The sequence below is a fragment of the Molossus molossus genome, unplaced genomic scaffold, assembly GCF_014108415.1.
Source record: "Molossus molossus isolate mMolMol1 unplaced genomic scaffold, mMolMol1.p scaffold_m16_p_3, whole genome shotgun sequence".
NCBI classification, from domain to species: domain Eukaryota; kingdom Metazoa; phylum Chordata; class Mammalia; order Chiroptera; family Molossidae; genus Molossus; species Molossus molossus.
Window position 1 is genome coordinate 64,246,111 of NW_023425366.1, and position 17,418 is coordinate 64,263,528.

Consider the following 17,418-nt stretch of genomic DNA (forward strand, 5'->3'; position numbering starts at 1 on the left):
CAGAGCAAGGCTCTCCCCCTCTTTTCTGTTCTCCGCTTTAGCAGAGCCATCACAAACCATCTGAAAGTAGGTATTGCCAGATTCCTCCAGTAGTTGGTATCTCTTCCATTGGACTTTGAGATAGTTTTGTTATTGAAACTCCTCAATACAAAGTGCAGAACTGCTTTTACTCCGATTAGGTCATAGCAGTCTTAGCACCTTTGCTATAAAGTGGGAGCAGTGATACAAACACCCAAATAGTTTTGCAAGGGCATAGAATATTCATGTTTTTTAAAAATTCTGCTTTACCTTCTAGGCTACAAGGACTTTGAAAGATGGGATCAAGTGGTATTCATGTCTTGTCACTCGACATTTCATACATGGTTGTTTTAGTCAATGTTTTAATATTTCAATACTAACACAGAGTTAGTCTATTGAGTAAATAAAGAATATCAACTCTTTTCTCATTAAAGAATGACTCAGCTACCTTAACCAAGGGAAGGGAATTATTTTAAGCTATAATTTCCCTCCAGCTGGGCATTATTTGCTGCCTCATATTGGATTAACTTCAATATAGTCCAGTGTTTAAGTAATGGGTAGTTATTTTCTCCTCCAAATCCTTATAGCAGCATTCTTGTTGACTTCTTTAGTACTTTTTAAATTGAAATATAAGTCACATACTAAATATTAACTCTTTTAAAGTATGCAATTCAGTGGTTTTTAGTATGTTCATAGGGTAGTGCAGTTGTCACACTCAAATTCCAGAATATTTTTATCAACCTCAAAGAAACATTGTGCCCATTAGCAGTCACTCCTCATCTGTTCCAGGCCTTTGAAACAATAATCTACTTTCTGTATCTATAGGTACCATTTTATATAAAAAGAATCATGCAACATGTGGCCTTTTGTATCAGGCCTCTTTCTTAAAACTTAGCATAATGTCTTCAAATTTCATTTCTGTTGTAGCATGAATCATTCTTCTATTCATGGCTGAGTAATACTCTATTGTAGGATAGGCTGCATTTTATTTGTCCCTTCTTGATGGATATTTGAGTTGTTTCCACTTTTTGGCTTTTATGAATAGTACTGCTATGAACATTCTGTTAGTTTGTGTGTAGACGTATGTTTTCAATTCTCTTGGATATTTATGTAGGAGTAGAATTTTTGAGTCATATGGTAAGTTTAGGTTTAACTTTTTGAGAAACTGTAAAACCATTTTCCAAAGTGGCTGCACTGTCTTATTTTCTGACCATCAATGGTTGACAGTTCATTTTTCTCTTTACCATTGCCCACAGTTGTTATTGTTTGTCCTTTTGATTACAAACAGCCAAGTATTTGTGAAGTGACTATGATTTTGAGTTGCATTTCTCTAATGACTAATGGTGTTGGATACTTTTATCATCCACTTTATATCTTCTTTGAAAAAAAAATGTAGTAAAATATTTTACCCATATTTAATAAAATTATTGGACTTTTTCCTGTTAAGTTTTAAAAGTTAAGTTATATATTTTAAATACTAGACTCTTATCAGATGTGTAATTTGCAGACATTTTCTCCCATCCTATGAGTTGTGATTTCTCTTTACTCTGAAGCACAAAAGTTTTACAATTTGATGAAGCCAACTGTTTCTCTTTTTTCTTTGGTTGCTTTTGGTTTTGGTGTCATATATAAGACTTCATTGTCTAATCCAAGGTTATAAACATTTATACCCAAAATAATTGGATTAATCACACTACTCACAATTTTATTTCATTTATGTACATCTGTCACTATGTCAGTGCCATATAACCTTGATAACTGTAGATATACAGGAAGTTTTGAATTTAAGAAGCATGAGTTTTTAAACTTTGTTCTTATTTTTAATGATTGTTTTTGTTTATTCTGTCTTTTTTGCATTTCTATATAAATTTGGGGATTAGTCTGTCAATTTCTGAAAAAAGGGGAAAAAAATGGATCTGGGATTTAACAAGAACTATGTTGAATCCATAGCTCAACTTGGGGAGTATTGCCATTTTAACAAGTCTTCCAATCCATGGACTTGAATTTTGTTTTTTACTTAGGTCTCTTTTCATGTTTTTTTTTAGTGCTAGTTTGTAATTTACTCAATGGTATTTTGTGGTGTACAAGTCTTGAAGTTTTTCTTGTTAAATTTATACCTAAATATTTTATTGTTTGATATTAGTATAAATAGAATTGCTTTCTCATTACTAGTGTAGAGAAATACAATTAATTTTTACATAATGATCTTGTATTCTACAAACTTGCTGACCTTTGTGTTACCTTTAATAGTTTCTTTTCTAGCTTCCTTGGGATTTTCTACATATAAGTTTATGGCACTTGTAAATAGTGATGGAATTACTTCCTTTTTTTTTTTTCCCTTAATCTGGATGCCTTTTATTTCTTTTCCTTTTCAAATTTCCCAGACTAGCACCTCCAATACAATTTTGAATAGAAGTGCTGAGAACAGGGATTCTTGTTTATATTTCTTTTTTCTTTTTCTTTTTTGGTAGCTATCCCTTATTAGGTTGAGGAAGATTTCACCTATCCCTGGTTTGGTGAGTATTTTTATCATTAAGAGTGTTGGATTTTGCAAAATGCTTTTCTGTATTAATTTAGATGATGAAGTATAATGTATCTTCTATTTAATTAATGTGGTGCATTATATTGGTAGATTTTATACATTGAACTAAGCATACATTCTTTGGATAAACCACACTTATACATAAAATATAATTTTTGTATATGTTGCTGACATACAGTTTGCAAGAATTTTGTTGAGTATTTTTGTATCTATATTAGAAGGGAAGGAAGTTGGTCTATGGTTTTTCTCGTGCTGTCTTGGTTTGGCTTTGATATCTGAGTTATATTGGTCTCACAGAATAAGTTGTGAAATATTACCTTGTCTTCTACTTTTTGCTCACAAACGTATATAACAACTTTATTTATAATGGCCCCAAATTGGAAATAACCAAAATATCTTTCAATAGGTGAATGGATAGACATGTTGTGGTACACTCATAAAGTGAATTATTATTTACCTGTAAAAACAAAAAGATATCAAGCCATGAAAAGTCATGGAGAAAATTAAGAAGCCAGACAGAAAAAGGCCACATACTGATTCATTCTAGTTATATGACACTGTAAAAGGAAAAACTAGATACAATGGAAAGATTATTGGTTGCCAGAGGTTCAGAGGGGGGAAGGGAAGAAGGAAGAGGTGAAGTACAGGTAATGTTAGATCAGTGAAACTATTGTGTGATACTGTAATAGTGGATACATGGCATTATGTATTTGTCAAAACCCCTAAATCTGTACAACACAAAGAGTGAAACCTGAAATAAACTATAGGCTATAGTTAACATTAATATCAATATTGGTTTATTAGTTGTAGCAAAAAAATAACTAATACATGATGTTACAAATAGGAAAACTGAATATGGAAGAGAGTAATAGAAACTTTCTTTACTTCCCGCTCAATTTTTTGGTTAATTGAACTGTTCTAAAAATAAAGTTTATTAATTTAAATATATTACAGTCTAGTTCCTATTAAAACCAACTTAATTATAATAGTTTAAAAATTGTACCTATACATTTACATTTTTCTTGCATCTATTACATATGAATGAAATTATATCTTCACAAATGTAAGTCCATCAACACAGATATGTAATTATTGCCTTACACAGTTGTTTTTAGACATCAGAAGGGAGAAAAAAAGTGTTACAAACAAATATAACATGTATTTACCTATAAAGTTACCTTTGTCAATGTCCTTTATTTTTCATGTGCATTTGAGTTGTTAGGCTTTTACTGTCTTGTAACTTGAGTTCATTTCAGCTGAATTCACTTGAAAGAGTGAAGGAGTTATTATGCCCATGGTTCAAGAAACTGTCCTAACAGTATAATAACACTGGCTCTGAGTATTTTTGCCACAAGTCACAGAAGAATTCTCCCATGTCAATAAACTCTTTCTTATCCTGCCTTATATTCCACCTTCCCAGATACAACATCTTCAAGGTGCTCTTGTATTCACTCAACTCTTAGGACTTCTGGCCTATAGCCAGGTAGTTCATTTATTAGAGTATATATGCTATTTCCTCTTAGGGAGCAATTGTATTTCTCTATTTAGTTTATTCTGGGATATAATGGTAATTATTGTAAACCTAATTATGGTAATGAAAGAAAGCACAGAGAGATCTTGAGGACAAGCACCATCTCCCCAGTAAACAGAATGAGGTGAGGCATTTAAAGAGTCCATGTGAGGAAAGACTTCTCTGCTTTATCAAGGGGAAAAAAAATGTCTTCTGTTGACCTGGGAAATTTAGTACAATCTGAGCACTCAGTATTGCTCACTTACCCAGATAGCATGCCTACCCTCAGGTTCCCCTATTTTCCTATCAAGGCCCTGATTTTGAATAGGAGTGGCTCAGGGTAACCAATTAGTCTCCTGTGCATTTCAGTCACACTCCAAACCAGATTCAGACCTTGATTTTCAACATATTCCTCCCCATGGCCGTGAGAATCTATTTGGAACTGCTATTGAAACACCTTGCTTTTCAGGTCATGACTTAAAGTAACAATTTATAGTCGCCTTCTTTTTGTTTTTCCAAAGCCTCCAGCATCAACAAAAAGAGTTAAGCTACTAATAGTACTAACTGAGGTAGTTTGGGCTTAAAACTGAGCATGAAGTAAAATGGAAGTGCTAATGCTTTACTGGGCAGTGTGACCGAGGCAGTATAGCTGAGGGAAAAGGGTCCAGAAGTGGGATGAAAAGACAAAAAGGTGATGAGTTTTGGATGCAGGCACTACCTCATAAAGAGACAACGCAGGTTGCTAGCCGTGCAGGAAATCTTGGACAGGTGCTACATACACCTTATATCAGGGTAAATCACAGGAGAGATAAGCAAAATAATTAATTGATCTTCCATATCTCCCTTCCTTCTTGTTCCCCATTGGTCATCATTTGTTGCAAGGACATTCAACATTATACTACCAAGTTCTATCAACTACCTCTTGTAGCACAGCTGCTAATTATCAATGTTTAGCTTTGGACAATTGTTCAAAATTTCAAATGTGGAAATTTGAAGTGTGAAAGGCAGTTTATAGGTTGTAGTATACAACAAATACTTATCAAGGAATATCATTTTTACACAGTAATTGACAATTCTAAATTTATTATTGAAAATCCCTTCAACTGAGTTTCATGGATAGCATGATACACTTAAAAAATATATATATATATACATATATATATACTTTCTAAATTATACTATATACTGTTATATATACTTTATATATTTTTATATATGAAAGCATATATATTAACTATTGTTTAAAATATAACATCATATACCCTTAGCTACTCATAAAGTAAAATTTTAAACTTCACTCAGATAGTCAACAACCTCCAGGACACAATATTATTTTACCTGATTTTAAAGAGAATGATTTCATTTAAGTAAGATTTTCTGTGGATATTTTCATAGACACATATTAGCAGATTATGGATATTATCTATTCCTAGTTTGCTAATTACATTTAGTATGGACGTGGTTGAATTTTAGCACATGCTTTTACTACATCAATGGAGATTATGAATTTAGTTTGTTAATATATTGTTTAGAAGTTTTCTGTCTAATTTCATGACTTAAATATGTGTAAATAAAAGTAAATTTAAAAAAATCTTTGTTTTGTGCTATTTGTTTCAGGTCTTGGTATCAAAATTTTTCTACAGAAAATGAATAATATACATATTACTAAATTTCAATAAAAATTATATGGGAATTAAGGAATTAAAAACATTTTTCACCCAAATAAAATTTTCTGTCTCTATACTGTAGCTATTATCAGCAAAGAATAAAGCCCTTCAGTTTTGATTATTGGAAGTGAAGAATTAAAAATTTATTTTATTTAGATATTTGTGCCAAAGTTAAATGCCCATAAGATTAACCATCATGCACTATTTCTTAAGTTTAGAGATTTTTTGATGGTCTTTTTTTACTGACAGCTCTTTCTCTGTCCAATTAAAACATTTTAATAATATAGTTTTGAGAATGAAGAAGAGGATATCTATATAAACAAATACAATGCCTCTCATATCTATTGACCATTTTAATAAGAAATATCACAGTGACTATATTAATTTATTCATCACAGTGTATAGTTTTTGGTATATATTTCAGAGAGCATTGAATTTTATGCAGTTTTATGTTTTAAAATCTACAGCAGCATTGTGAATTATAGTATGTTAGATTATCAACAAAATAAACTATTTTATGTTTTCAAAATTATATTCATAGTAATGTTATATTGTGTGATTAATCTGATAAAAGTAGTTCTACTTTTTATTAGTAAAATATAAATCAATTCATGTTCTGATCCATGTGACAATATTTCAACTAAAAGTTCTAAACCTATTGTAAAAATTCCAAAACTAAAAAAACTTCGTGTGACCCTAAGAATTCAGAGCTCTTTGTAAAATGCCAAAGAGGTAAGAAAATGCAAAACAAATTAACCTACAAAACAAATTGACCTATAAGTGCCCCTCCTATGAGTTAAACCAATGACTGTATTTAACTTTGAGGGTGCTTGATATGACTTATTGAAATAAACCACTACCTCAGTTACTTGAACCTCTCAGTCACATTTCATCCATTGTAATAAACAATCAAGAGGATGACTGCACTCCGGATTCCCACAGTTGTATTACTGACTTCTCATTATTTTTGTAAGAAATTGAGGCAAGTAAGCCTCATGGCTGTCTCACTAGAATTTAGAAAGCAGCTAATTCTGGTGTCTAGTAATAACTCCCTTCTTGTGGGAATGCAATATGAGATTAACTTGTTCTTTTATGATAGCCAGAAACCACCTGGACTCATAGAGCTGCAGGAGACAAGATTAGTGGTGAAGAGAGCAAAAGTTGGAGGGCAGGTTGTATGTGTACTTGTGTGCAGGCATTCAGTAGAATCAGAACAGGTAACATTTGAGTGGTTCAGAGTTTGAAACACTTGATCACTTCTGAATGTACTTCAGTGTCTGGAGCCTTCCTCCCATACCCATACATACCCAATATGTATGTATTTAATTTCTTTCTTTTGTGTATGTGTGTGATATAAACTAAAATATTTCAAAGAAATTTTATTGAAATATTTTATCTAATTATCAAAATAGTTTTGAAATTAGCTTAAATTAAAAAATTAACATAGAAAATAATCTTTTATCTAAAAACTCAACTGAGAAAAAGAAGTATCTTAATAACTTACATAGACTATTTTCTCATATAATATCCAAAGTTTCATAAACAGAGAAATATAGTGTTTTTTTCTTCCTTTAATTATCCACTCTCTCCTGTGTTTGTACTGGACACCAGCCAAGAATTAACTAGCTGATGAGATTCTGCATTCATTGGATTCTGTGAAGATAGCTTAAGGTTGTCAAGCTTTTGCAGATTTGGAGCTCTGTTGGAGAATCTGGGTTCTATGTCTTTAACTAACACAACTTTCATTGTTTTCTGAATTAAAATAGTTTGTATTTAGAGAGGCTTGCTGCTTATTATTCAGGACATTACAAATTATGGTCTTTTTTGAAGTAATAATTCCAAAGCAATTTAAAAATAAGCTTTAAGCAAATTTAGCTGTGTCTACTTCTTACTAGGTCTGTGAACTTGGACAAGTTATTTATCTTTCTGAGTCTCATTTCCTTCTGTAAAATGGAACTAAGAATACTTTATAACATGCTTGTAAGAATTATAGGAGATAATGTCAGTAGAAAATGATGAATACATTAAACTATTGATTTTTTTCCTATTCACATAAAGAGACGTATAGAAAATCTTTGCGTATTCAATAAGTGATTTTGATATGATTCGAAAGAATATTTTAATTAAATTTATTGGGTTACATTGGTTAATAAATTATATAGTTATCAAGTATATATTTCTGTGATACATGATCAGTATATTGCATTGTGTGCCTACCTCCCAAAGTCAAATCTTCTGTCACCATATGTTTGACCCCCTTCACCCTTTACTACCCCCACTCTCCTCCCCTCTGGTAACCACCACAGTGTTGTCTTTGTCTTTTAGTTTTTGTTTGCTTGTTTGTCTTGTTTATTCATTTTAATAGATAAGCTGAACTATTGGGAATTGTCGGATATATCTCGGTTCGGACATATCTCAAAGTCAGACTCTAGCTATTGGTTATCACTGATTTCAGGATCACTTTTTAGCAGTTTTATGAACGATTTTATGGTCAAACATTGTCACTAAACAACCAGATATTTCATGCAATTTCTCACCCAAATTCCATGTGTGATTTTGGTAGAAAGAACATGATTTATCAGTTCTGCTAGAAATTAACATCTACGGATTAAAGAGATGCTTGGTAATTCACATTCATTCTGAAATAATGTTCCATAAATAAAGACACTGACAAATAATAATTTATACATGTAATACATCTGCTATGACTATGACTTAATCCCTTTCCATTTTCTCCATCATTTTCCAAAATCTCTTCTTCCATCAAACTTGAACTTGTTTACAGGTAGGGCATTTTCTTCCTAGAATAATGCTTACTGTAATACTGTGATCCAACATTTTCAAGTCAATTTGTTAAAATGTAATGCACACGTTAGCATTTTTTCTATTTTAATTCACCAAACTATAGGTGCAAACTAGTGCTCTTGCTGTTTAGGCTCAAGGTAATAGAAGTAGATATATCTATTTTTCCAACTAATTCACTCTTTCTTTACTCATCTCCCAACTATGTTTTTAATTGTATTGGTGTGACTATCTTTATTTTCATTTGAGCTTATTCATGGGTGTCTTTTTGTTATTGTTGTTCTTTTTAATTTTATTTTGACTCTTTAATATTTCTAACCCTTATTTTTAGATGCTTAATTGACTCCCATGACTTATCAATATGACTGTTAAAATAAACAATGAATTTTCTTCCTATATATATTTCCAAATCATACATATGTAGTTTGCAACTATTAGTAGCCTTCAATAATGTTTTGATATAGCTGGGTTTTTTGTTTGCTTGTTTATTTTTACAAATTAAGAATGGTTAAGATCGGGAGCATGATGTGAATTCAGTCTATAAATCATTAGTCCTTTTCCCAGGGGTACAGGATAAGAACAAAAATAATTATCAAGTTCTCTAGCCTTGAGTGCATGACAATCCCAGTGACTCTCTGTATTCCTCTTATTTTTCTGTTTCCTCCCACTACAAGGCATTTGCAAATATGTTTTCTATGCCTAAAACTGTCCACAGTCTACCCCAGCTTTTAAGTGTTACCCATATTCCAGATCTCAGCCAATTTTTAAGTTCCCAAGGAAGTACTACATTATCTTCTTCAGAGGTCAAATTATTTAATATAGGCTTTCATTTCATAGCACCATAGCACCATATTCTTAAATCACCTCCTTCATGATGATCACATTTATAGTTTTATATTGATTGTTTGATTAGTATTTATATTTACTATTCAACTATAAGCTTATTTGTTGAATGAATGAATGAATACATGTACAAGCCCAGTTTACACATTTCTTAGAGCCAACAAATATAATGCTAGTGAGAACAAATATCTCTTTTACCCAAATAAATAAGTGGGACCATTCCCATTTTATTATAGGTGTTGTTCATATAGCAAGTGAGCTAAACTTTTCCATGTTTACATCCAATTCTAAATTTCTTTATCGGTAGGTGAGCATCCATACATGTCAATGTATTCAATTTAAAGAATGTTAAAACTAAACTGTGGAATCATTGAAAGTTTTTTGGACTATGGACTGTAGGCTTAATGCTCTTTCTAAGTAATATTTTCATATTACTTTTATGAGTGTTTAATATCTCTTATAAGCTTCAGAATCATATTCCCTGAAGATGCTGAACATTATCTTTTGATATTCCAAAAATATCTTAAATTCTATAATTCCCAAACCAAATATTTTATTGTATTATTTCTTCTAGTATTTATTGCTATTCTTCATTTTTCTTCTTTACCTCCTCACTGCTGTTGCTGCAGAGTTGTATTTTTCCATTTAACCTGAACTATTCTAATAACTTTTTTATTTCTGAGCCCTTTTTTGTACCCCATCACTACTGAAAGATATAGCAGGATCCCATCAAAACAGTGGGTCACTAAACCAGTGATTCACAATAAGGAAGTGCCTCACCAAGATAGAAAAGGAATACATTAGGAAACCCACATGTGGGAGTTTCATATAGTTTGAATAAGTCCTGCTTTGATATTCAGGAACATCTCCTCTTGTATACAAGGAACAAAGAACTATAGCAATAACTTAAATTGTTTGTTTGTTGGTTGGTTGGTCTGTGTTTTGACTCAAGAATCCTTGGACAAGGGCTACTGTAGACAACTGAAGAATATTAGCTCTCAGCAGTTTTTTTTTTTTAAAGTTATGGACACAAAGTGGTTATGTTACTTCAGGAATCACTTCCTTATTCAAGACCGGAAGAATTGGAGTGAGGGGAAGCATCAACAGCATGTCCCTTTAATAAAGAAAGCCTTCCCAGAAATCTTGGGAAGACATGTTTACATGTTATTGACCTGAAATATCACATGTCTGCTCCTCATTGCAGGAGACACAAGTTAAGTGGATATTATTTTTATTATTTTCTCTGGTGGGGATAGAGAAAAATCAACGTGATTGGACATAGGGGTTGAGCTGGCCAATTCTTGGTGTCTGTCATGTCACTACCGGAAACTGTCCCATCAATGCTGAGAACTGCTGTGTGATAGTTCTCACTCTATTTCTATGCATCAATTCACTTCACTGCCACCAAAGTGCCCTTTCTTAAAAAAAAAATAATAATAATAAAAGCAATCATGCACATTCTTACCTCATATATTTAGTAGATCCTTGTTTCTACACAGCCCAAATTCCAAACACTGTGGTGTTAACAGCACAGTGATGTGAGGTATTAGGACAGGAGGCATATCATGAAATTTTTTATGAATTATTCACTTCACTAAATCAATTCGAAGAGTGTAAAAATTGTAATAGTTCCACCTTCACTTGCTTATTTTTATGTGATGTCTTACATTACATGGGAAAGGACCAATGTAGATGCAAGGTCTTACATTAACCTTGGCTCTGCTCAGGACATTGTGTCATGTATGTAAATATCGTCTGTCATATGTGCTATAGAGGAACACATGTTGAAAATTATTGACTTACAAGATAAGGCCCCAAACCTCTAATTGAACCAACAGAGTCTTGCGATTTGAGCTTTATCCATCTTTTCAACACCCTGTTCCTGCAATCCCCAGGCTTTTCACTGACACAGTGCACCCTGGCCTTGTTTTCTCTTTTTGCACATTTTTTTCCCTTCTCTCACATGGCATTTTTATAACCTTGTGCGGTCATTTTTAAGAATGACTCTGAGTCATTCTTAACCGTCATTCTTAAAAATGACTCTGAGTCATTCTTAAAAACTCAAGTTAACTGTAATTTCTTTCACAAAATTCTTGACCTCTCCAGTCATAGGTAAATTATTCTCCCCCTGTGTCTCCTGGGGAGCCTTATTCATACTGCAATCAAAGGTTGGGCTTGCCTTATTTCATGCCTCCCGCTTTGAACTGTGAAAACTTCTGAGAGTTACCAATTGTGCCCTATTAATCCACATATTTTTATCCACTGACATTTTCTGGCATATTATAGACACTATTGATTTGTCTAAAAATATTTAAGTTGATATCGACAATCTTTATTTTAACAAATTATTTTCTTGTGAACCAAATAAGGGATTAATCCTTTAAATTTTTTAAATTACATTTTAGTTTTTGCCAAAATTTAGGTCAAATAATGGCATGGTCTATTTAAGAGAGCAACACAATGCTACTTGGGAGCTACACAGCATCCAAGCTGTTAATTAAATATATATATATATATATATATATATATATATATATATACATATACATACACATATATAGGCCATAATTGTGTTACTAATGAATAACTATGAAAAGTCATGGCAATTAAAACTATTAACTTTTTTTTATTATATTCTTGAAGTTAGAGTTGGTTGTAGTATAGTTTTTCATTTATTCACTCTCATTGATTCAGTCAACATGTATTTACTGATTTAATCATCTCAATGCACTAGATTTTTGCTACTCGATTTTGATCCTTAGATAGCAAGCATCTGCTTGGAGCCTGTGTGCAATGTAGAATTTGGGTCCTTACCCTGGACATACGGAATCAGAATGTTTATTACAACAAGAACTCCAGGTTCTTTCAGCTATAGGATGAGTAACATTTGAGGATCTAATGTATAACATGATTGCTATAGTTGATAATGCTGTATAGAATAATTGTAATTGCTAAGAGAGAAGTTTTTCTCAACAACAAAAAGTAAATAATATGTGAGGTCATGGATATATTCACCAGATGAGCAGGCAGAATCCTTTCAAAATGTATACGTATACTAAATCACCATGATGTACACTTAAATGTCTTACAATTTTATTTGTCAATTATACCTCAATAAATGCGAGGGAATTCTTATGCACATTAAAGTTTGCAAAACACTACTTTATTTCTCAGGCTGAGAATTCAGAGATAAGGAGAAAAAAACAAACAAGCAAAAAAACTTTGTATCTGACCATGGTTGACGTAATAGGCATCACATCATCAATAAACACATACATAACTACAAATTGTGGTAAGAAAAACAACAAAGTGAAATAAAATACAGTAAAAGAGAAGTCAGTGCAGAGTGGACTGTCTAGAGAGTCTTGTCTACCACATGCAACTTAAGACCAGACCAGATGAAGGAGCTACAACCCAGGAATTGGAAATAAGAACTTAAAAGTCAGAGGAATCTCATGCAAACATTCCAAAGCCAGATGATGGCACTGTGATGAACTGAAAAACATCCAATGTGCTCAGAGCATGAGTGAGGAGGAGAGTGGGAAATGAATAATTATAGAAATTCTTCATTGTAAGTTTTCAGTGTAAGCAGTTATTTAATTAGCTTCAAGAGTTAGCAGGTAGTCCAGCAACTTCTGGAGATTTATTCTACCTCATGTTCCTCATGACCTTAACCTTCACTGTGAAAGAGTTGAAAAGAGTATATAAAATACTTTTTACAATGGGACCCTTCACCTTTGAATCACATCTAATGCTCCTCAGTCTACTGGGAAGAAATGGAGAGGTGTTTTTTTTTTCTTTCTTTTTTTTTTATAATTGTGCTAAAAAACACATGAAATGAGATCTACCATCTTAACAAATGTGTAAGTATACAATGCAGTTTTGTTAACCATAAGCAAAATGTTGTAGTATAGATCACAAACATTTTAATCTTGCTTGACTGAAACTATATCCGTTCAACAACTTCTCACCACCTAGACAACCACCACTCTACATTTTGCTTCAGTGAATTTGACTACTTTGAATACCTCATATAAGTGGAATCATGCAGTATTTGTCCTAATGTGATTGGCTTATTTAGCATAATGTCATTAAAGTTCATCCATGTTGCAGCTCTTACAGGATTTACTTTTGTATATGACTGAATAATACTTTATTGTCTATACCACATTTCATTTATCCATTCATCAAACAATTGACATTTAGCTTGTTTATACTTTATGGCTATTTTGAACAATGCTTCCATGAACATGGGTGTGCAAATATGTTTTTGAGACCCTGATTTTAATTCACTTGGATTAATACCCAGTAGGAGAATTAATAAATCATCAATAGTTCTACTTAAATTTTTTGAAGGGTCTCAGTACTATTTTTTAAGTAACTGCATCATTTTACAATCCCAGCAACAGTGCATAAAAGGTTCTAGTTTCTCCACATCTTTGCCAACGATTGTTTTGTAGATATTTTGTTATTGTTTTTATAATGTTTATCCTAGTAAGTGTGAGGTGATATCTCATTGTTGTTCTGATTTGCATTTGCCTGATGATTAGTGATGTAAAACATTTTCATATACCTGTTTGTTAATTCTCTTCTTTGAAGAAATGTGTATTCAAGTTATTTGCCTATTTTTATTTTTTAATGTTGTAATGTCTCCTCTTTCATTTCTGGTTTTATTTAAGTGATTTTTCTTAGTCTAGCTAAAGGTTTGTTCGTTTTGTTGATCTTTTTAAAGAAAAACTTTAGCTTTATTTTTTTTTCTATTAATTTTCTATTCTGTCTTTTGTTCTGCTCATTTCTGGCTTAGTTTGTCCTTTTTTTAGTTCCATGAGGTATAGTTAGGTTGTTTGCTTGAGATATTTCTTCTTTTTTAAGATAGATGTTTATCATTGTGAATTTTTCTCTTAGTACTGCCTTTGCAGCATCACATATGTTTTTGATTTGTCATGATTTTATTTTTGTCTTCAGATATGTTTTAAATTTACCTTTTATTCTTTGACTTATTGATCATTCAAGTATGTGTTTTTCAATTTCCACATATTTGTAAAATTTCCAGTTTATCTTCTCTTGATTTCTAGTTTCATTCCATTGTGATAGTAAAAATAATTTGGTATGATTTTACACTTGCTTTATGATCTATTCTGGAGAATGTTCTACATGAACTTGAGAAGAATATATATTCTAATGTTGGGTGGAATGATATTTGTATGTCTGTTAGGTCCATTTGTTTTATAGTGTTTTTCAGTTATTTTGTTTTCTTATTGATCTTCTGGTGGATGTTTTATCAATTATTAAAAAGAGGTACTGAAACATCCTAGTATTGTGTTGCTTTTTATTTCTTCATGCATTTTTTCCATATTTTCTCTGACTTTTACATTTTTATTTATAATTATTATATCATCCTAGTGAATTAACCCTTTTATCATTTATTGTCTCTTGCAAAAAAAATGTTGACTTAAGGTCTATATATTTTACTATAAGTATGATCACCTTGTACTCTTTTGGTTACCATTGCATGGGATTATTATTATTATTATTATTATCGTTATTATTATTTAACTTTCAGCCTATTTGTGAAGAAAGTCTCTTGTAGACAGCATATAGTTGAGTCGTGTATTTTATACACTTAGCCACACTATGTGTTTTCAATGGGGAGTTTAATCCTTTTATATTCAAATTCATTATTGATAGAGAAGGACTCACTATTGCCATTTTGTTTATTGTGTTCTTTAATTTTTATAGCTCTTTTGTCTGTCTTTCTCTTTTGTTCTCTTCCTTTGTGTTTTATTGATTTTTTTTTCCATTTTCCCAAGATTAAATGATTATTAAAAAAGCGTGCCACACTGCATAGAAATCAACATTCTCTCCCATAATTTTGTGCGTCTGGGACTATAGAAATGTCACTGTCCCTGTCCCACATCTTCAAATTAACATTCTCAGGTCACAACAATAAGTCTTCCCAAAGGGGACCTTCCAGAAAAACAAGCTATTTTCTCGGCTCATATTTCCCTCTTTCTGTAGCATACTCCAGCAGTCTATCCAAGAAGTATACACTGGGGAGTAAGGAGGGCACCCACCAGCAAGCCCACAGTTGTTGACAGCCATGAGATTCGAGACAAGCACAAAGGGATAGGTCAACATACTGGCAAAAAATCCTGTGACAGCTTGAGAATAACTCTTCATTTCACTCATGGTGGAAACCCCACTGTCCAGTGCATAGGTATTGATGAGGTAGGCCAGTGAGTTACAGAGCCACAAAGAAATGATGTCTCCTAGGAGGCGAGGAATAAGACCCGCAAAAAATCCTAGTATGCCCTCTTCCCGATAGATGGTTACTATGGAGTCACAAAGTCCACAGTACTTAGATTCTCTGCAAATGAACTGTACCATGGATCTCAGAGTAATCACGTGGAAGGGATGTGTGTGTTTTATTGATTTTTTTATAGTGACATTTTTTAATGACTTTTTCTGTTTTTGTGTATCTTTTGTTTTATTTATTTATTTTTCTTTTTTTTTATTAATTAATTTTTGTTACAGATGTTTCTCCTCCCCCCCCACCCACTGATTCACCCTTCCCCCTCTCTCCCTGCCCTTTCCCAGTTTGTTGTCCATGTCCACTGTTCATACATACATACAAATAAGTTCTGTGGTTTATCTCTCCCCCACCACACCCCTATTTAGGGGATTGTCAGTCTGTATCCCATTTCTGTGTCTCTGGGACTACCCCCTTCCTCAGACTGTTATGTTCATTATATTCCACAAATAAGTGAGATCATATGAAACTTGTCTTTCTCTGTTTGGTTTGTTTCACTTAGGATGATACTTTCCAGGTCCCTCCATGTATTCTCAAAGGATAAGAGATCTTTCTTTTGTACAGCTGCATAGTATTCCATTGTGTATATGTACCACTGCTTTTTTATCCATTCGTCTACTCATGGGCATTTGGGCTGTTTCCAGATCTTAGCTATTGTAAATGGTGCTGCTACAAACATGGGGGTACAGATATTCTTTCTGATTGGTGTTTTAGGCTTCTTAGGGTATATTCCTAGAAGTGGGATCACTGGGTCAAATGGAAGTTCAATTTTTAATTTTTTGAGGTAACACCATATTGTTTTTCATAGTGGCTGCAACAGTCTGCATTCCCACCAGCAGTGCACTAGAGTCCCCTTTTCTCCACACCCGCGCCAACACTTGTTGTTTGATGATTTGTTGATGGCGGCCATTCTGACAGGTGTGAGGTGATACCTCATTGTTGTTTTAATTTGCATCTCTGTGATGATTAGTGATGATGAGCATTTCTTCATATGTTTCTTAGCCATTTGTATGTCCTGTTTGGAGAGGTGTCTATTTAGTTCCTCTGCCCATTTTATAATTGGATACTTTGTCTTCCTTCTGTGGAGTTGTATGAGACTCTATATGTATTGGAAATTAACCCCTTATCTGATATATCATTGGCAATTATGCTGTCCCATACAGTGGGTAGCCTTTCCGTTTTGATGATTGTATCTTTAGCTGTGCAGAAGCTTTTGAGTTTGATGTAGTCCCATGTGTTCATTTTCTCCTTTGTTTCTATTGCCTTACGTGATGTGTCAGTAAAAATTCTGCTGCGTATGATGTCTGAAATTTGGTTGCCTACAGTCTCTTCTAGGATTTTTATGGATTCATGAGTTACATTTAAGTCTTTTATCTATTTTGAGTTTATTCTCTTGTATGGTGCAAGTTGATGGTCTAGTTTCATTTTTCTGCAAGTAGCTGTCCAATTTTCCTAGCACCATTTTTTAAAGAGGCTGTCCTTACTCCACTGTATGTTCTTGCCACCTTTGTCAAATATTAATTGAGCATATTGCCTTGGGGCCATTTCTGGGTTCTCTGTTCTGTTCTATTGGTCTATATGCCTATTCTTGTGCCAGTACCAGGCTGTTTTGATTACAGTGGCTTTGTAGTATAACCTTAAATCTGGTATTGTGATCCCTCCAACTTTGTTCTTCCTTTTCAAGATTGCTGTGGCTATTCGAGGCCTTTTTTGGTTTCATATGCAC

At 32.8% G+C, this 17,418-nt stretch overlaps 1 protein-coding gene across 1 annotated transcript; it reads right to left on the reverse strand.

The window, feature by feature from the left end:
* Positions 1-15,185: 15,185 nt before the first annotated feature.
* Positions 15,186-15,797, reverse strand: LOC118642547 (mitochondrial carrier homolog 2-like). The gene has a single exon (XM_036280389.1). It carries the CDS (start codon positions 15,767-15,769, stop codon positions 15,302-15,304), a length of 468 nt encoding a protein of 155 aa, XP_036136282.1. The 5' UTR covers positions 15,770-15,797; the 3' UTR covers positions 15,186-15,301.
* Positions 15,798-17,418: the final 1,621 nt, after the last annotated feature.